Here is a 21,227-nt window from a genome sequence, read left to right on the forward strand (position 1 = left end):
TAAAATGCATTATCATGTTCTCTATAGCTTCTCATACAGATTTTATTTCTCTAATGTTTTAATACGATTTTTTCCCCACCTTTAAACCTGTAGCCTCTTAGCAATGCATACCATGAATTAGCACAAGTTTATTCAACCAATAATCCCTCAGAACTCCGCAACCTGGTGAACAAGCACAGTGAAACTTTCACTCGAGATAACAACATGGGCCTGGTGAAGCAATGCTTGTCATCTCTTTATAAGAAGAATATTCAAAGGTTAACAAAGGTGAGCCTTAGACAACTCCTGAGTCACCAGAGTCATGCCTCTCTTTTCCTTCTTGATGCTAAGGAAACATACAGGGACAAATCATCATATGGTTCCTATACTAAGAAAGAACTCGTGGGGGTCGGATGGTAGCGCGAGTGGGTGAAGCGCAAGGACCTGCGTAAGATCCCGGTTCGAGCCCCCGGCTCCCCACCTGCAGGGTGCTTGCTTCACAGGCAGTGAAGCAGGTCTGCAGGTGTCTATCTTTCTCTCCCCCTCTCTGTCTTCCCCTAATCTCCATTTCTCTCTGTCATATCCAACTACAACAACAATGGCAACAGAAGGGAAAAAAAGAAGGAAAAAAATTCTTAAAAAAAGAAGAGAGAGAGAAGAAAGAACTCTTCAGTGATTTCTGAGAGAGTTTGACTTGTCTCTTCTGATCTTTTCAGGAGTAGAGCAGGGTATCTGAGAAGAGAAGCAGGTGCAGTGGAAGACAGGTAGGAGATAATGTTACATGGGGAGGCAGAGAAAGGTAGCCTGTACGTGGGTAGCAGTTCCTTGAGAAGATAGGGTGGTAGTAATGGTACCGTGTGACCAGTCTTTGATCATGTCAGGTTATACTCATCTGTTTGAACTTCTTCTTTATTTATTTTTTATTTCTTTATTGAGGGATTAATGTTTGACATTAAATACAATAGTTTTACATGCATAACATTTGTTAGTTTTCCACATAACAGTACAACCCCCACCAGGTCCTCTGTCGTCCTTTTCCAGGACGTGTACTCTCCCCCCACCCACCCCAGAGTCTTTTACTTTGGTGCAATACACCAATCTTTTCTTTCCTTTTCTTTCTTTTTTTAAAAAATATTTTATTTATTTATGAGAAAGATAGGAGGAGAGAGAAAGAACCAGTGGCACATGTGCTGCCAGGGATCAAACTCAGGACCTCATGCTTGAGAGTCCAAAGCTTTACCACTGTGCCACCTCCCAGACCACTAATCTTTCTTTTCTTAATTTATATTTGATAGAGACAGAGAAGTCAAGAGGGGAGGTGAAGAGAGAGAAGGGGAGAAAGAAAGACAGCTGTAACACTGTTTCACCTCTTGAAAAGCTTTCCTGCTACAGGTGGGGACTGGGGGTTTAACCTGGCTCCTTGAGCATTGTAATATGTGCACTCAACCAGGTACTTACTCCCATCACCTGACTCCTATTTCAACTTCTTATTTAAGCACAGTGCTACTGTTTAGGGCTTGGTTGCATGATCTATGTATAGTTCATCTGTAGGATTTTTTTTTTTTCAAAATGAAAGTAACTTGATAGTTATTGATTATAGAAACTATAGAAATTGTCCTTGAAAGGAGACTTTTTTCTTTTTTTTTTAATATTTGTTCATTCCATTTTGTTGCCCTTGTTTTATTGTTGTAGTTGTTGTTACTGATGCCGTTGTTGGATAGGACAGAGAGAAATGTAGAGAGGAGGGGAAGACAGAGGGGGGAGAGAAAGATAGACACCTGCAGACCTGCTTCACCACGTGTGAAGCAACACCCCTGCAGGTGGGGAGCCAGGGGCTCGAACCGAGATCCTTACGCCGGTACTTGCACTTTGTGCCACGTGCGCTTAACCCGCTGCACTACCGCCCAAATCCCCTTTTATTTATTCATGAGAAAGACAGGCGGAGAGAGAAAGAACCAGACATCACTCTGGTACATGTGCTGCCAGGGATCGAACTCGGGACCTCATGGTTAAGAATCCAATGCTTTATCTACTGCGCCACCCCCCAGACCAGTTTTTTCATTTTTTGTTTGAGATTAATAGTAATTTATCTTATAAGACTGTAAGATTACAGTGTATAGTTCCACACCACACCCACCACCAAAGTTCTTTATCTCCACCCTCTCACCTCCCAAAGATAACTACCATAGTTCTCATAAGTCTTAGAAATAGTTTGTTTGGGGGGTAGTGGCGCAGTGGGTTAAGCACATGTGGTGCAGAGCGCAGGGACCGGTGTAAGGATCCCTGTTCGAGCCCCTGGCTCCCCACCTGCAGGGGAGTCGCTTCACAGGCAGTGAAGCAGGTCTGCAGGTGTCTATGTTTCTCTCCCCCTCTCTGTCTTCCCCTCCTCTCTCCATTTCTCTCTGTCCTATCCAACAATGAACAATATCAACAATGGTAATAATAACTACAATGAGGCTACAACAACAAGGGCAACAAAAGGGGGAAAAGAATGGCCTCCAGGAGCAGTGGATTCATGGTGCAGGCACCGAGCCCAGGCAATAACCCTGGAAGAAAAAAAAAAAAGTTTGTTTACCAGTAGGTTATGCGCAGGTGGTGCAAAGTGCACGGACCAGCATAAGGATCTGGGTTCTAGCCCCTGGCTCCCCACCTACAGGGAAGTCACTTCACAGGCGGTGAAGCAGGTCTGCAGGTGTCTACCTTTCTCTCCCTCTCTCTGTCTTCCCCTCCTCTCTCCATTTTTCTCCATTTCTCTCCGTCTTATCCAATGACAATGACATCAATAACAATAATAACTACAACAAAAAATGAAAAACAACAAGGGCAACAAAAGGGAAAATAAATAAATTTTAAAAAGAAATAGTTTGTTTGCTTTTGTGTGTTTATTTTCAAGTTCATGTGTGTCAGATCTCTAGATTCCACATGAGTGAAACCATCTGGTAGTTAGTTGTCTTTCATCTCCTTACTCCAACTCCACTTCTATCCATTTTGTTCCAGAGGACACAACATGATTTTTTTTTTTAATTGCAGAGAAGTATTCCATGGAATATATATCCCATACTTTTTTAGCTAGTCATCTGTTCATAGGCATTAAGACTATTTCCATTTTTTGGTGATAGTAATGTAGCTATGAACGTAGGGTTGCATATATCCTTTCAGATTGGTTTTTGACTATCCTTTGGATAAATACCTAAGAGTGGTATTGTTAGATCATAAGATACTTACATTTTTATTTGGTTAAGGACTCTGTCAAGTCTTCCAAAGGGGTTGGGGCTGTACCAGTTTGCATTCCCACCAGCAGTGTAGCAGAGTTCCATTTAAGTCCCAAACAGAAGTAGTGAACCTTGGTTTTCTTCTAGCCACCTTCCTCCATTTGTTTTCACATTTTAATTTTGATTGTTGAAGGATAAATGTGATATCCTCAATCTGATTTTTTTAAATCAACCACTAGACATTTTTTTATTGGGGGATTATTGTTTTACATTTGACAGTGAATACATAATTTGTACATGCATAAAATTTCTCAGTTTTCCATATAATAGTACAACCCCTACTAGGTTCTCTGTTATCCTTTTCCAAGGCCTGTATTTTCCCCATCACCATCCCAGAGACTTTTACATTAGTGCATTACACCAGCTTCATTCCAACTTCTTGCTTAGTGGTTTTTCTCTTGATCTTGTTTTTCAACTTCTACCTGAGAGTGAGATCATCCCATATTCATCCTTCTGTTTCTGACTTGTCTCATCTACATGATTTCTTCAAGCTCCATCCAAGATGGGTTGAAAATGGTGAGGTCCACTATTTTTAATAGCTGAGTAGTATTGCTCAGCCACTCATCTGTTGTTGGACACCTGGGTTGCTTCCAGGTTTTGGCTATTACAAATTGTGCTGCCAAGAACATAATGTATACACAGATCTTTTTGAATGGGTGTGTTGGGTTCCTTAGGATATATCCCCAGGAGATATATAATTGCAGGATCATAGGGTAGGTACATTTTTTAGCCTTCTGAGAATTCTCTAGACTGTTCTCCACAGAGGTTGGACCAATTTACATTCCCACCAGCAGTGTAGGAGGGTTCCTTTGTCCCCACAACCTCTCCAGCATTTGTTGCTGCTACCTTTTCTGATGTAGGACATTCTCACAAGAGTGAAGTGGTATCTCATTGTTCTTTATTTGCATTTCTCTGACAATCAAAGACTTGAAGCTTTTTTTTTATGTGTTTCTTAGCCTTTTGGATCTCTTCTGTGGTGAATATTCTGTCCATGTCCACTCCCCATTTTTGGATGGGGTCATTTGTTTTCTTGTTGTTGAGTTTGGCAAGGTCTTTATATATGTTGATTATTAAACTCTTGTCTGATGTATGGCATGTAAAGATATTCTCCCATTCTGTGAGGGTTCTCTTTGTTTGGGTGGTGGTTTCTTTTGCCACGCAGAAGCCTTTAGATTTGATGTAGTCACATTGGCTTATTCTTGCCTTAGTCTTCCTTATAATTGGATTCGTTTCATTGAAGATGTCTTTAAAATTTATGTGGAAAGAAGTTCTGCCAATATTTTCCTCTAAGTATCTGGTAGTTTCTGTTCTAACATCCAAGTCCTTGATCCACTTGGAATTTGCTTTTGTGTTTGATGAAATGTAGTGGTTCAGTTTCATTCTTCTGCAGGTTTCAACCCATTTTTCCAACACCATTTGTTGAAGAGACTTATCTTTCCCCATTTAATAGTCTGGGCACCTTTGTCAAAGACTAGATGTCCATAGGTGTGGGGGCTCACTTCTGGGCTCTCAATTCTGTTCCACTGGTCAGTGTGTCTTTTCATGTTCCAGTACCCAGCAGTATTTTACAATCAACAAGCAGTTGATTACAGTGGTCCTATAGTACAATCTGACATGTGGGAGTGTGATGCCTCCAGCTCTGTTCTTTCTTCTCAAGATTGTTTTGGCAATTCTAAGTCTTTTCTGGTTCCTGATAAACATTTGTAGCATTTGTTCTATTCTCCTAAAAAATGTGGTTGGGGGGGTCGGGCAGTGGCGCAGAGCGCAGGGACCGGCATAAGGATCCTGGTTCAAGCCCCCAGCTCCCCACCTGCAGGGGAGTTGCTTCACAGGCGGTGAAGCAGGTCTGCAGGTGTCTGTCTTTCCCTCCCCCTCAATGTTTTCCCCTCCCCTCTCCATTTCTCTCTGTCCTATCCAACAGCGAGCAACATCAATGATGGCAATAATAATAACCACAACGAGGCTACCAACAACATGGGCAACAAAAGGGGGGGGAAGGCCTCCAGGAGTGGTGGATTCATGGTGCAGGCACCAAGCCCAGCAATAACCCTGGAGGAAAAAAAAATGTGGTTGGGATCTTGATCTTAGCATTAAGTTTGTAGATGGCTCTGGGTAGTATATTCATTTTGATGATGTTAATTCTTTTAACCCATGAACATGGAGTATCTTTCCACTTCTTTGTGTCTTTTTCTATTTCCTTGAATAGTGACTCATAATTTTCAATATATAAATCTTTCACTTCTTTGGTTATGTTTATTCCTAGATATTTTATTGTTTTGTTGCTATAGTAAAAGGAATTGATTTCTGGATTTCCACTTTTTCTAACTTAGTATTTGCAGAGAGGAATGCCACTGACTTTTGAATTTTGTAGCCTGACACTTTACTGTATTGTCTCATGATTTCCAAAAGCTTCTTGCTGGATTCCTTAGGTTTTTCCATGTATACTATCATGTCATCTGCAAATAAGGAGAGTTTGACGTCTTCTCTTCCAATCTGTATCCCTTTAATTCCTTGCTCCTGCCTGATTGCTATGGCAAGAACTTCCAACACTATGTTGAATAGTAATGTGATAGTGGGTAGCCCTGTCTAGTACCTGATCTGAGGGAAAATGCTTCCAGTTTTTCACCGTTGAGTATGATGTTGGCTGTAGGTTTGCTATATATGGACTCCACTATCTTCAGGAATTTTCCATCTGTTCCGATTTTTTGCAGCATTATGATCATAAAGGGATGTTGGATTTTTGTCAAAGGCTTTCTCTGCATCTATTGATATGACCATGTGGTTTTCAGTCTTGCTTTTATTGATGTGGTGAATCATGTTGATTGATTTATGTATATTAAACCAACCTTGCATCCCTGGGACAAACCCCACTTGGTCATGGTGAACAATGGTTGTTTTTTTATTATTATTAATTTAAGAAAGGAGACATTAACAAAATCATAGGGTGGGGGGTTACAACTCCACACAATTCCCACCACCCAGTCTCCATATTCCATCCCCTCCCCTGATAGCTTTCCTAATCTCTATCCCTCTGGGGGCATGGACCCAGGGTCGTTGTGGGTTGCAGAAGGTGGAAGGTCTGGCTTCTGTAATTGCTTCCCCACTGAACATGGGCATTGACTGGTCGATCCATACTCCCAGTCTGTCTCTCTCTTTCCCTATTAGGCTGAGTCTCTGGGGAAGCGGAGCTCCAGGACGCATTGGTGGGGTCTTCAGTCCAGGGAAGCCTGGCCGGCATCCTGATGGCATCTAGAACCTGGTGGCTGAAAAGAGAGTTAACATACAAAGTCAAACAAATTGTTGAAGAATGAACAATGTTTTTAATATACTGCTATATCTGATTGGCTAGGATTTTGTTCAGTATTTTAGCACCTATGTTCATCAGAGATATTGTTCTGTAGTTTTCTTTTTTGGTTGTGCCCCTGTCTGCTTTTGGTGTCAGAATGATGATGGCTTCATAGAAGCTGGAAGGGAGTATCCCAGTGTCTTCAGTCTTCTAGAAAACTTTTAAAAGTAGAGGTATTAGTTCTTCTTTAAAGGTTTTGTAGAATTCATTTGTAAAACCAAGTGGTCCATGACTTTTATTCTTGGGAAGGTGTTTTTTTTTTTTTAATTTTTTTTTCTTTATTTATTCCCTTTTTGTTGCCCTTGTTTTATTGTTGTAGTTGTTGTTGTTATTGATGTCGTTGTTGTTGGATAGGACAGAGAGAAATGGAGAGAGGAGGGAGTCGGGCGGTAGCGCAGCGGGTTAAGCGCAGGTGGCACAAAGCACAAGGACCCGCATGATTATCCCGGTTCGAACCCCGGCTCCCCACCTGCAGGGGAATCGTTTTACAGGCGGTGAAGCAGGTCTGCAGGTGTCTATCTTTCTCTCCTCCTCTCTGTCTTCCCCTCCTCTCTCCATTTCTCTCTGTCCTATCCAACAATGACAACAACAAAAATAACTACAACAATAAAACAACAAGGGCAACAAATGGGAATAAATAAAAATAAATATTAAAAAATTAAAAAAAAAAAGAAATGGAGAGAGGAGGGCAAGATGGGGGGGGAGAAAGATAGACACCTGCAGATGTGCTTCACCACTTGTGAAGCGACTCCTCTGTAGGAGGGGAGCGGGGCCTTGAACCAGAATCCTTACGCTAGTTCTTGCGCTTTGCGCCATGTGCGCTTAACCTGCTGCACTACCTCCCGACTCCCCTTGGGAAGGTTTATTATAGCTGTTTCAATTTCGTTAACTGAGATGGGGCTGTTCATATTACCTAATTCCTCTTTATTTAATTTTGCAAGTTTGTAGGTATCTAAGAAATGGTCCATTTCTTCCAGGTTCTCTAGCTTGGTGACATAGTTGTTCATAGAAGACTCACATGATATGTTGAATTTCTGCAGTGTCTGTTGTGATATCTCCTCTTTCATTTACAATCTGATTTATTTGGGTCTTCTCCCTTTTTTGTTTTGTGAATCTGGCTAAAGGTTTGTTGATTTTGTTCATTCTTTAAAAGAACCAACATTTACTTTCATTGATCTTTTGTATGGTTTTCTTATTTATTTCTGCCTTAACTTTAGTGATTTCTGTCCTTCTGGTTGCTTTGGTGTTCCTTTGTTCTTCTTCTTCTTCTGGGTCTTTAAGGTGTGCAATTAGGTTGTTTATTGGTGTCTTGTTGTGTTTCCAGGTGATCTAACTACTAGACTTTTCAAAGCAAAATTTGAGAGATACAAAAATGTCCATTTGATTTTATTAGCTCCCTTTTCTTACCCCAGAGGCAAGCCTAGTTTTCCTAATTTCTCTGGTAGCCTAAAGAATGTCTGTCATATGCAAGCAAACACATACCACACATAGCCCTGCATATACTCCCATACACATGTTCTCTTCTACAAGATGTTGCTATCTATATACTATTTCTTTTATCCTCTCTTTTTAGATTCAGTGGTGTACATGACTTGGATTCCTTTTCAGTTTATGAAGAATGTCTTTTTTCCTCATTTCCCTTCCATAGTCATCCCATCTTTTAATATATCCTACAAATGTGTGGTAGTTACTTTAATATCATTGTATAGTACTTACCTGTATTTTATAGTACTTACCTGTATTGTTGCTATCATAAGCAGCACTACAGTGAATGATATAGTACCTAAGTCATTTCAGACATATAGGAAAGTATGTTTAGGACACACTTTAAAAAGTTATTTATTAATACAAGAAAAAAAGGAAGAAAGCCAGAGTATCACTTTGGTGCATGCAATACCAAGGATTGAACTTGGAACCTCATGCTTATCCAGTGCGCCAGTTCTGGCTAGGACACTTTTTTTTAAATTGGGGGTTTATAATTATAAATTATATCACATTTGTCTATACATGTGTAAGGTTTCTTAGTTCTATATAACAGGCTACATACTCTTTTTTTTTTTTCTTTTTTCTTTTTGTCTCCAGTGTTACTGCTGAGGCTCGGTGCCTGCACCGCAAATCCACTGCTCCTGGAAGCCATCTTTTCTTCTTTGTTGCCCTTGTTTATCATTGTTGTTGTTATTATTGTTGTTATTGCTGTCATTGTTGCTGGATAGGACAGAGAGCAATGGAAAGAGGAGGGGAAGACAGAGGGGAGGAGAGAAAAACACCTGCAGACTTGCTTCACCGCCTATGAAGTGACTCTCCTGCAAGTGGGGAGCCAGGGCGAACCAAGATCCTTACTGGTCCATGCATTATGCACCAATGTGCTTAAACCGCTGTGCTACCGCCTGGCCCCTACATACTCTTATCTTACCCCATTAAGGACCCCAACCCCTCTGTCTCCCAGTACCCCTGTTCCATTCCCTCCCCAGTGGCCTTTGCAGTACACCACCTTTAGTCCAAGTTTCATCCAGTGTTCTCCCTAACTCTTGAGAGGAAGACAGAGGAAAGATAGACACCTGCAGAACTGCTTCACTGCCTGTGAAGCGGCTTCCCTGTAGGTGGGGAGCCAGGGCTCAAACAGGGATCCTTCCACCAGTCCTTGTGATTCACGCCACGTGCACTTAACCCACTGCGCTACCGCCCAACTCCTTCTTGTCCTTACTTTTGAATCGGGTGGTAGCTCAGCGGGTTAAGCTCAGGTGGTGCAAAGTGGAAGGACCAGAGTAAGTATCCCAATTCAAGCCCCTGGCTCACCACCTGCAGGGGAGTCGCTTCACAGGCAGCGAAGCAGGTCTGCAGGTGTCTATCTTTCTTTCCCCCTCTCTGTCTTCACCTCCTCTCTCCATTTCTCTATCCTATCCAACAATGATGACAACAATAATAATAATTACAACAATAAAACAACAAGGGCAACAAAAGGGAATAAATAAATATTTTTAAAAGACATTTTTAAAAAAAAGTAATGTTACGTTTCTTGCTGTTGGCTGTTTGGAGGTTCAGAAGTTTTGGTTTCCATTCAGCTTTCTGTATATCTATATTTTGACCATTGCTCAGATGTGGAAAGTTTTCTGTGATAAATTTCTTTGAGTATGCCCTCTACTCTTCTCTCTTTCTCTTCATCTTCAGGTACCCCAATAACATTCATGTTTCTTCTTCTGGTAAAGCCTGCTGTTTCAGAGAACTGCTTCATTTTTCATTAATCTTTTTTCTTCAGTAGCCTTTGCCTCTTGAGAGAGTGGTGGTTTTATTCTCTTGTCCTATTATATTATTCTCAAACTGTACTAAGTGTCTTACAAAGGCCTTAGTGCTGCCCGTGGTCTTCCAGAATTTCTTTTTGCAATTCTTTTTGTGAGTTCCTTAGCTCTTTGATGAAGAGATAACTGAATTCCTTAATTTGTGTTTGTATGCTATGATCAGTGTTTTGGATTGTCTTGTCTTTATAAATAGCTTCCTGAAATCCAACTTGGACATGGTCACCCAGTGGTCTTGAACCTGGACGTTTGAGTTCTTAGCCATGTTTCACCAGTAGGTGGTGCTGTGTTGGTATTGTTCATATATTGGTGGTGTGGCTGGGGCAAGGGAGATTCAGGTCAAGGGGATGTTTTCAGGTCAGTGGATGTTTCAGTATATTTTTGTCTGAAACATGGCTGTATTTCCAAACCCCCCCCCCCCATCTGAGAAGGGAGGAATGATGCATAGCAGTTTCCCACGGCTCAGGGGCCCCTATACTAGCCTTTTTCAGCCGCTCTAATCCATGGTTTTTGCTTTCCTTGTACTGTTGCCTTCCTCTTAGTGCCAATCCCAAACTTGAAAAGGGCTCACCTCTGCAGTATAGCTCTGGATTCCAGTGCCTCTGTCTCACTGTATTCCCTGCCAACCATTTCCACACCTGTATTGCACACACCTGTCTCTCAGTGATTTTCTTTAAACTTTGTTGTGTTATGGCCTAGGACACATTTCTAATGGTCATTATTCCTCTAAAAAACTGGTTACTAAAACCACTAGGTTCATCAATTTCACATCATCCTCACAAACAAAAAGTATTTTGTACAGAAAGATAAGTAAATTTACACTAACTCAGCACTCTATACTCATTTACTAGTCTTTCCTTCTTTAGTTATTTCAACTTGTGATTCATTTTGCTTCTGAATTTCAGACATTTTTAACATTGTCATTACAAGATATGGCAAGTCGCGTGCAATTGTCCGGACCTCAGGAGGCAGAAAAATACGTCCTACATATGGTAAGTGTTTCCATTTTCATAAATTTAACATGTGATTTTTGTCCTCCTACTAGTATAAGTAATGTTGTTTTTTTTGTTTTTCATTTTGTTTTGTTTTTGCCTCCAGGGTTATTGCTGGGGCTTGGTGACTGCACTATGAATCAACTGCTCCTGGAGGCCATTTTCTCCATTTTGTTGCCCTTGTTATTGTTGTTGTTGGATAGGACAGAGAGAAGTAGAGAGAAAGGGGAAGACAGAGAAGGGGGGGAGAAAGATAAGACACCTGCAGACCTGCTTCACTGCTTATGAAGCAACCTCCTGCTGTAGGTGGGGAGCTGGGGGCTCAAACCAGGATCTTTATATCAGTCCTTGCACTTCGTGCCATGTGCGCTTAACCCGCTGCACTACCAACTGACCCCCAGTAATGGGCATTTTCTATGGAAAATATAAAAGAGAAAGGGGTGGCATCTAATGTCAACCATTATGGTTCTTGTGGTCTGCTGCCTTATTTTCTACTCATATATGTCATATGATATGCATGATCATGTCCTTTTTATGCTCCTTGTGTATATTTCACTGTCAGAGTTTTTGCAAACATCATTTAGAAGCCTCAGGAAACATTTCTAATGTACACATAGAGCAATGCATCTTTGTATGTTAGTGTCTGCACTGAGGAAGTCCTGTTCTACTGGCTGGTGTGTTCAGTGATCCCATGGATTGCACCTGACTCAAGCCCCTCAACTCCTTGTGGCTGTGACTACACTCAGAGCAGTGCAGATACTCAGCTTAAAAAATCTTTTTTTAGGGAGCCGGGCGGTAGCGCAGCGGGTTAAGCGCAGGTGGCGCTAAGTGCAAGGACCGGCATGAGGATCCCGGTTTGAGCCCCCGGCTCCCCACCTGCTGGGGAGTCGCTTCACAGGCGGTGAAGCAGATCTGTCTTTCTCTCCTCCTCTCTGTCTTCCCCTCCTCTCTCCATTTCTCTCTGTCCTATCCAACGACAACGACATCAACTACAACAACAATAAAAAGACAACAAGGGCAACAAAAAGGAAGATAAATAAAATTACAAAAAAAAAAAATCTTTTTTTAGGGGGAGTCGGGCGGTAGAGCAGCAGGTTAAGCACACACAGTGCAAAGCGCAAGGACTGGTGTAAGGATCCCAGTTTGAGCCCCAGGTCCCCATCTGCAGAGGAGTCGCTTCACAGGCGGCGAAGCAGGTCTGCAGGTGTCTATCTCTCTCCTCTCCTCTTTGTCTTCCCCTCCTCTCTCCATTTCTCTCTGTCCTATCTAACAATGACGACATCAATAACAACAACAATAATAACTAAAACAACAATAAAACACAAGGACAACAAAAGGTAAAATAAATATTAAAAATTAAAAAAAAAATCTTTTTGGGGAGTTGGGCGGTAGTGCAGCGTGTTAAGCACACATAGCATAGAGCACAAAGACTGGCATAAAGATCCTGGTTTGAGCCCCCGGGTCCCCACCTGCAGGGGATTCGCTTCACAAGCAATGAAGCAGGTCTGTAGGTGTCTATCTTTCTCTCCTCTGCTCTATCTTCCCCTCCTCTCTCCATTTCTCTCTGTCCTATACAACAATAATAACTACAACAATAAAACAACAAGGGCAACAAAAGTGAATAAATAAATATTTTTTAAAAAATCTTTTTTGCCCCACCTGCAGGGGGTGTCGCTTCACAAGCAGTGAAGCAGGTCTGCAGTGTCTCTCTTTCTTTCCCCTCCGTCTTTCCCTCCTCTCTCCATTCCTTTCTGTCCTTTCTAACAACAGTGGCAGTAATGACAGCAACAATAATAATAATAACAACAACAACGATAAACAACAAGGGCAACAAAAATGGAAAAAATAGCCTCCAGAAGCAGTGGATTCGTAGTGCAGGTACCAAGCCCCAGCAATAACCCTGGAGGTAAAAAAAAAAAAAAAAAACTTTTTGGGGGGCTGGGCAGTAGTGCACCGGGTTAAGTGCACCTAGCTCGAGGTGTAAGGTGCAAGGATCCCAGTTCAAGTTCCTGGCTCCCCACCTGCTGGGGGGTCACTCCATAAGTGTTGAGGCAGGTCTGCAGATGTCTATCTTTCTCTCCCACTGTCTTCCCCTCCTCTCTCGATTTCTCTCTGTCCTATCCAACAACAGCAATAACAACAATACAGAATGAAAACAATAACAACAAAATGGGAAAAAATGGCCACCAGGAGCAGTATATTCATAGTGCAGACACCGAGCCCCATTGATAATCCTGGAGGCTACAACAACAACAAAATTTTACCTCCAGGGTAATCTCTGGGGTTTGCTACCTACACAACAAATCCACTGCTCCTTGTGGCTATCTCTCTCTCTCTCTTTTCCCTTTATTTGATAGGACAGGGAGTCGGGCTGTAGCGCAGTGGGTTAAGTGCAGGTGGCGCAAAGCGCAAAGACCGGCATAAGGATAGGACATAGAGAAGTTAAGAGGAGGGTAGTAGATAAAAAGAGAGAGATGCCTGCAGCACTTGCTTCAGCACTTGTGAAGCTTCCCAAATGCAGGTGGGGAGTAGGAGCTTGAACAAGGTCATGTGTATAGTAATGTGCGTTTATCTGGTGCCCAAGAAGTCAAATATTGATGCGGTTCACCCTAGAATCTGTCCACACTTCCCTCTAAATGTGTGCTTTTGCCTTCCCCTCTTTTTTTCCTTCTAGTTTTATTGATAGGGTTCAATGTCTGCATACCTTCAGTGTCTCTGGAAGTGTTTATGCAACATTTTTTTTTTGTCTCTCCTTTCTAGTAACTCTGAACTACCACTTAAAAAATAAATGGGGGGTTGTCGGGCGGTAGTGCAGTGGTTAAGCGCAGGTGGCGCAAAGCACTAGGACCAGCATAAGGATCCCGGTTCGAGCCCCCGGCTCCCCACCTGCAGGGGAGTCACTTCTCTCCCCATCTTTGTCTCCCCTCCTCTTTCAATTTCTCTCTGTCTTATTCAACAACAGCAGTGACAACAATAATAATGACAACAGAGACTCAGACGGTAGCGCAGCGGGTTAAGCTCATGTGGCCCAAAGTGCAAGGACTGGTGGTTTGAGCCCTGGGCTCCGTACCTGCAGGGGAGTCGCTTCACAGTGAAGCAGGTCTGCAGGTGTCTGTCTTTCTCTCCCCCTCTCTGTCTTCTCCATCTCTCTCCATTTTTCTCTGTCCTTTCCAACAATGATGACATCAATAACTACAACAGTAAAACAAGGGCAACAAAAGGGAAAATAAATAAATTTTTTTTAAAAAAACTTTAAATAATAATAATGACAACAACAAGGGTAACAGCAAGGGCAACAAAATGGGAAAAAATGGCCTCTAGGAGCAATGAATTCTTAGTGCAGGCACCAAGCCCCAGTAATAACCCTGGAGGCAAAAAATATATAATAAATATATAAATAAATAAGAGGGCAAGAGTAGATAGCATAATGGTTATGCAAAAAGATTCTCATGGGGGGTCAGGCAGTGGCACAGTGGGTTAAGCGCATGTGGTGCAAAGCACAGGGACCGGCGTAAGGATCCCGGTTCAAGCCCCCGGCTCCCCACCTGCAGGGGTGTCGCTTCACAGGCGGTGAAGCAGGTCTGCAGGTGTCTATCTTTCTCTCCTCCTCTCTGTCTTCCCCTCCTCTCTCCATTTCTGTCTGTCCTATCCAACAACGAATAGTGTCAACAATGGCAATAATAATAACCACAACGAGGCTAAAACAAGGGCAACAAAAGGGGGAAAAAATGGCCTCCAGGAGCGGTGGATTCATGGTGCAGGCACCGAGACCAGCAATAACCCTGGAGGGAAAAAAAAAAAAAAAGATTCTCATGCTTGAGACTCCAAAGTTCCAGGTTTGATACCCCGCACCACCACAAGCCTGAGCTGAGCAGTGCTCTGGTAAATATAATAATAAAAAAAAAACTAGTAATAATAAATATATAAATGTTGGTATACATGAGACCCTTTCTGTTTCATTTGGTTTAAATCCCCCCTGCTTAACACTATTCTATTTACATAACCACTGTTAACAAGTTCCACCTCCCTCCAGGGCATTTGTGGTTCAGTGATAGGATTCTCACCTGCTCCACCCCCTCCTTGTCACAGCCTGATCCCTTCTTTGTCACACTCTGATTTTCACCAGTCACTTTTCTCTCCACCCTCTCTATGTCACAACCTGTTTCCACCTTACTTGGCAAGTATATATAAAGACAGCATTGTGAGTTTTACTGTACTTTACCTTGAGTTTAGCTTAGCTCGGCTTAGATTGTGCTGCGTCCTGCATGAATAGATACTGCCTACAGCTCAACCATAAGTCCCTGGTCGTCTGTTACCCGCCCGTGAAGCCAGCCCGGCGAAAACAACCTAACCCGTCGAAAACGACATATGGCGCCCAACGTGGGGCCAGACCTGCGCAACTCCCAGATAAGTGAAGACTTTGCCTACCTATGCACTATGGTCTTCTCTTCTACTTACGAAGAGGTTTGCCAAAGCCTCTACTGTTTCATTATGAGACAGTTTCTCTGTCTCTGGAACATTTTACTCTGGGCCACACTTCGGTTCCCTCACCGGGAACTTTGGTTTCTTATGACCGGGATCATAGAGCTTGGGAGATGCACGGAGATTTCTCCTTGGACTTTCTGGATTCCCTCTCCCATGTTTCCTGAGGAAAAGGACTACATTTTGCTCCGGGCCACAATTTGGTTCTTTATGACCGTGATCATAGACCTTGGGATATGCATGGGGATTTCCACTGGGACTTTCTGGACTTCTTCTCGAATGTTCCCCATGGAGAAGGACTACTCTAATTTGAAGAGCATTCTCCAGTACCCTGGCAGTTCCCAAGTGTGGAGACACGTGGTTAGTTCTACTCTCCTGATTGGATTCTTTCTTCGATGGGAAGACACTTTTAAAAATGGGTGCCTGAAGCAATCCAGCAGGAACAGTCAGAAACACCCTAAATGGAATTTCGAGGACCTTTTTGGACTAGGTCGCCCTCCGGGGATTCTTAATCCTACATGGTGAGATCTTGATAATCTGGTTCAAGTTGCGTTTCATAAGAGAATGATTTGAATGACTGAATTTTTGTTTGACATTGACTTAAAAAAAAAATGCTGGACGCAGCCATGATTTCTAGAGACATCCAGAAACAATGCAAAAAATTGTTTTTTCCCTCCTTTGATTTCTCTTTTACGTCTTGACATGAATCTGAAACATTTAATCCTGAAAACTGTATGAGTTATGGGTGGGGCAGATAGTGCAATGATTATGTTAATTATTCTCATGCCTGAGGCTTTTAACCGTGGTTCTTCTGTTTACCTTTCCACATTTTATTGAGTTTAAACTGTTTAAACAACCTTAAAATCATACTAGAAAGGACTTCCAATTTTAATGGAGTTATCAATTATAGTAAACTTCTAATCTGCTACAAGTTTTGTTTGACAAGTAAGTGAATTTCAGCTGTCAAAGTCTTCACATGAAAAAGCATCTACTCAAATGGAAATTTCTGGAAATCCATTTGGACCCCTGTTCTCTGACATCGCCCCCGGAAACCAATGATGAGACCTGGCATGACCTGAAGAAACAGATTCACAGACTCCAAAGCTCACTCTCTACAGAAAAGCAGAATTCTGGTGGCCGACATTCCCCATCAAGACAGACGTACAGCGTTTCATCCCTTGGCATTTTCTTCTGTGGTCAGCTACTTTGGACTGACACCTCCATCGGACTTACTGGTACACGCTGCTGTGTTTCTCAAAGACTAACTTCAGCCAGTTGCCTTGAGACTTTATAGACCATGTCCCCTCGCCTGCAGGCTCTGTCCCAGAGGCAGAAAACTCCCCCTCCTTATTAGGTTATGCCCACAGAGGCGTGAAGCGCCCCAAGAGGCAAGAGATGCCCACAGAGGCAGGAAACGCCCTTTGAGGCAAGAGATGCCCCCAGAGGCATGAAGCGTTCCCAGAGGCAAGAAATGCTCTTTCGCCTGCTAGGCCTTGCCCTTTGAGGCAAGAAAAGCTCCACTTGGCATCACACTGGTTATTGCTGTTCGCCTATTTTGTTTTCCATGTCTTATGCCAGTTATTTTGAAAACGCCTGTACGATATACGTTTCTGTTCACCCCACAATGGCCATTAGTTAAAAAGAAAGGGGGAATTGTTGGTATACATGAGACCCTTTCTGTTTCATTTGGTTTAAATCCCCCCTGCTTAACACTATTCTATTTACATAACCACTGTTAACAAGTTCCACCTCCCTCCAGGGCATTTGTGGTTCAGTGATAGGATTCTCACCTGCTCCACCCCCTCCTTGTCACAGCCTGATCCCTTCTTTGTCACACTCTGATTTTCACCAGTCACTTTTCTCTCCACCCTCTCTATGTCACAACCTGTTTCCACCTTACTTGGCAAGTATATATAAAGACAGCATTGTGAGTTTTACTGTACTTTACCTTGAGTTTAGCTTAGCTCGGCTTAGATTGTGCTGCGTCCTGCATGAATAGATACTGCCTACAGCTCAACCATAAGTCCCTGGTCGTCTGTTACCCGCCCGTGAAGCCAGCCCGGCGAAAACAACCTAACCCGTCGAAAACGACATATAAATTAGATATTGCCAATATGCCTGATATCCCAATTTTGTTTATTGTTTTTTAATGGGTTTTCATTAACCTTTTTTAAAATTTATTTATTGGATAGAGACAGAGAAATAGAGAGGGAAAAGGGAGATAGAGAGGTAAAGAGACAGAGACCCGGCAGCCTTGCTTCACCATTTGTGAAGCCTTCTCCCTGCAGGTGGGGACCAGAGGCTTGAACCTGGGTCCTTGCACATTGTAATGTGCGTACTTAACCATGTGTGCCACCGCCAGGCCCTCTTTATCTCTTCCCCTTCAATCTTCCTACTTCTTAGATTTGGATAAGTCTCATTCAAATGACTACATGGTAACTCATTAAATTGACATATTGTGATATATAATATATAAAATGGTTAAAACAACAAGAAGAAATATTGGAAAAACGAACCAGGACAAGAGTCCAGCTAAAAGTCCCCCAGAGGGTGAAGCACAAAGTTACGACTTCAACATCCAAACAATAACTAAGGAAATAATCACAGGAGTGAGTAAAGAATTTGAAAAAAATATAATCAGAAATATAGGAACAACAAATGAGACTATGGAAGAAAATACTAATTATCTCATGGTTATTAGAGAGCTGAAAGCTGAAATCGCTGAGCTAAGAACGCAACTGGCCTGAACAAGCTAAAACAGTATTAGAACAGGGCAACAAAATAGATGAACTCCAGAAAACAGTAGAGGGCAGAGAGAATAGAATCAATGAGGCTGAAGACAGAATTAGCAAGATCGAGGACGAATTCGAGACAACTAAAAAAGAAGTAAGAGATCTCAAAAAGATTAAGAGATGCTGAAAACAACAACAGAGCCCTATGAGATGACTTCAAAAGAAACAATATACGCATTATTGGCATACTAGAGGAAGAAAGAGAGGGAGAGGAAGAAAGCATTCTCCAGGCCATAATAGCTGAAGACTTCTCTAGTCTAAACAACATCAAAGACATAAAGATTCAAGAAACCCAGAGGGTCCCAAACAGAATTAACCCAGACCTAAAGACACTAAGACATACCATACTTAGAATGGAAAGGAATAAGGATAAAGAAAGGATCCTGAAGGCTGCAAGAGAAAAAGAGTCACCTACAAAGGAAAACCCATAAGATTAGCAGCAGACTTCTCCATACAAATACTACAGGCCAGAAGAGAATGGCAAGATATCTATCGAGTGCTCAATGAGAAAGGCTTTCAACCAAGACTACTGTATCCTGCTAGACTGTCATTCAGACTAGATGGAGGCATAAAAACCTTCTCAGACAAGCAACAGTTGAAGGAATCAAGTATCACCAAGCCTGCCCTGAAAGAAGTTCTGAAAGGTCTCCTATAAACAATCAGACCACCATAAATAGGAAATATATCAGAACACTCTAAAACTCTACAAGAATGGCGTTAAAATATCTTCAATCTTTGATATCAATAAATGTCAATGGCCTACATTCACCTATTAAAAGACACAGAGTAGGAAGATGGATCAGAAAATACAACCCAACAATGTGCTGTCTACAGGAAACCCACCTAACTCAACAAGACAAACACAGACGTAAAGTGAAAGGATGGAAAACTATCATACAAGCCAGTGGCCCACAAAAAAGGGCAGGAACAGCTATTCTCATATCTAACACGATAGACTTTAAAATAGATAAGATTAAAAAGATAGGGATGGACACTACTTAATGCTCAGACGATCAGTCAATCAAGAGGACTTAACAATTATTAACATCTATGCACCCAATGAGAAGCCACCTAAATACATCAAACGTCTACTGAAAGAGCTACAGCAATATATTAACAGTAACACAATCATAGTAGGGGACTTCAACACCCCACTCTCTCAGCTTGACAGATCATCCAGGCAGAAAATCAATAAAGACATAAGGGAGCTAAATGAAGAGATAGATAAACAAGAACTATTAGACATTTTCAGAGTCGTTCATTCCAAGAAACGGGAATACACATTTTACTCAAATCTACATGGGTCATTCTCAAGGATAGACCATATGTTAGGCCACAAGAACAGCATCAGCAAATTCAAGTGCATTGAAATCATCCCAAGCATCTGCTCAGACCACAGTGGAACTAAACTAACACTTAACAATCAACAAAAGATTAGTAATAGTCCCAAAATGTGGAAGCTCAACAGTACACTTCTTGACAACTTCTGGGTCAAAGAAGAAATAAAGGAAGAAATCAAAATGTTTCGAGAGTTCAATGAAAATGAAGACACAAGCTATCAAAATATTTGGGACACAGCTAAGGCAGTACTGAGAGGGAAGTTCATAGCTATACAAGCACACATTAGGAAACAAGAAAAAGCACAAATAAACAGCCTGATTCCACATCTTCAAGACCTAGAAGAAGAAAGCAACCAGCAGGATGGAAATCACTAAAATTAGGGCTGAAATCAATAACATTGAAAATAAGAAAACCATACAAAAGATCAACAAAAGTAAATTTTGGTTCTTCGAAAGAGTGAACAAAATCGACAAACCTTTAGCCAGACTCACAAAACAAAAAAGGGAGAAGACCCAAATAAATCGGATACTAAATGAAAGAGGAGATATCACAACAGACACAACAGAAATTCAACATATCATGCAAGGCTTCTATGAACAACTATATGCCACCAAGCTAGAGAACCTGGAAGAAATGGACGATTTCCTAGATACCTACCAACTTCCAAAGCTAAGTCAAGAGGAAGTAGATAACATGAACAGGCCCATCACAGCTAATGAAATTGAAACAGTTATCAAAAATCTCCCCAAAAATAAAATTCCTGGACCAGATAGTTTTACAAATGAATTCTACAAAACCTTCAAAGAAGAACTAATACCTCTACTTTTAAAAGTCTTCCAGAAGATTGAAGACACTGGAATACTCCCTGCCAGCTTCTATGAAGCCAACATCACTCTGATACCAAAAGCAGACAGGGACACAACCAAAAAAGAAAACTACAGACCAATATCTCTGATGAACATAGATGCGAAAATACTGAACAAAATTCTAGCCAACCGGATACAGCAGTATATCAAAAAGATTGTTTATGATGACCAAGTGGGGTTTATTCCAGGCCTGCAAGGTTGGTTTAATATACGTAAATCAATCAGTGTGATCCACCACATCAATAAAAGCAAGACCAAAAACCAAATGGTCATATCAATAGATGCAGAGAAAGCCTTTGACAAAATACAACATCCCTTTATGATCAAAACACTACAAAAAATGGGAATAGATGGAAAATTCTTGAAGATAGTGGAGTCTATATACAGCAAACCTACAGCCACCATCATACTCAATGGTGAAAAATTGGAAGCATTTCTACTCAGATCAGGTACAAGACAGGGCTGCCCACTATCACCATTACTATTCAACATAGTGTTGGAAGCTCTTGCCATAGCAATCAGGCAGGAGCAAGGAATTAAAGGGATACAGATTAGAAGAGAAGAAGTCAAACTCTCCTTATTTGCAGATGACATGATAGTATACATGGAAAAACCTAAGGAATCCAGCAAGAAGCTTTTGGAAATCAGGCAATACAGTAAAGTGTCAGGCTACAAAATTCAAAAGTCAGTGGCATTCCTCTCTGCAGACACTAAGTTAGAAAAAGTGGAAATCCAGAAATCAATTCCTTTTTTTTTTTTCCTCCAGGGTTATTGCTGGGCTTGGTGCCTGCACCATGAATCCACCGCTCCTGGAGGCCATTTTTCCCCCTTTTTGTTGCCCTAGTTGTTGCAGCCTCGTTGTGG

General features: G+C 41.8%; 1 protein-coding gene across 8 annotated transcripts in view; it reads left to right on the top strand.

The window, feature by feature from the left end:
• COPS3 (COP9 signalosome subunit 3) overlaps positions 1 to 21,227 on the top strand; it is a 51,627-nt gene that overhangs the window by 22,608 nt on the left and 7,792 nt on the right. For 6 of the 8 annotated variants that reach the window (XM_060203234.1, XM_060203236.1, XM_060203237.1 and 3 more), the window contains 2 exons: positions 94 to 267; positions 10,796 to 10,882. In XM_060203234.1, the coding sequence (XP_060059217.1) occupies positions 94 to 267; positions 10,796 to 10,882 (261 nt within the window). The remainder of the gene's footprint in view (positions 1 to 93; positions 268 to 10,795; positions 10,883 to 21,227) is intronic. The other 2 variants (XM_060203235.1, XM_060203239.1) reach the window with 1 other exon arrangement.

This window comes from Erinaceus europaeus, chromosome 12, assembly GCF_950295315.1.
Source record: "Erinaceus europaeus chromosome 12, mEriEur2.1, whole genome shotgun sequence".
NCBI classification, from domain to species: Eukaryota; Metazoa; Chordata; class Mammalia; order Eulipotyphla; family Erinaceidae; genus Erinaceus; species Erinaceus europaeus.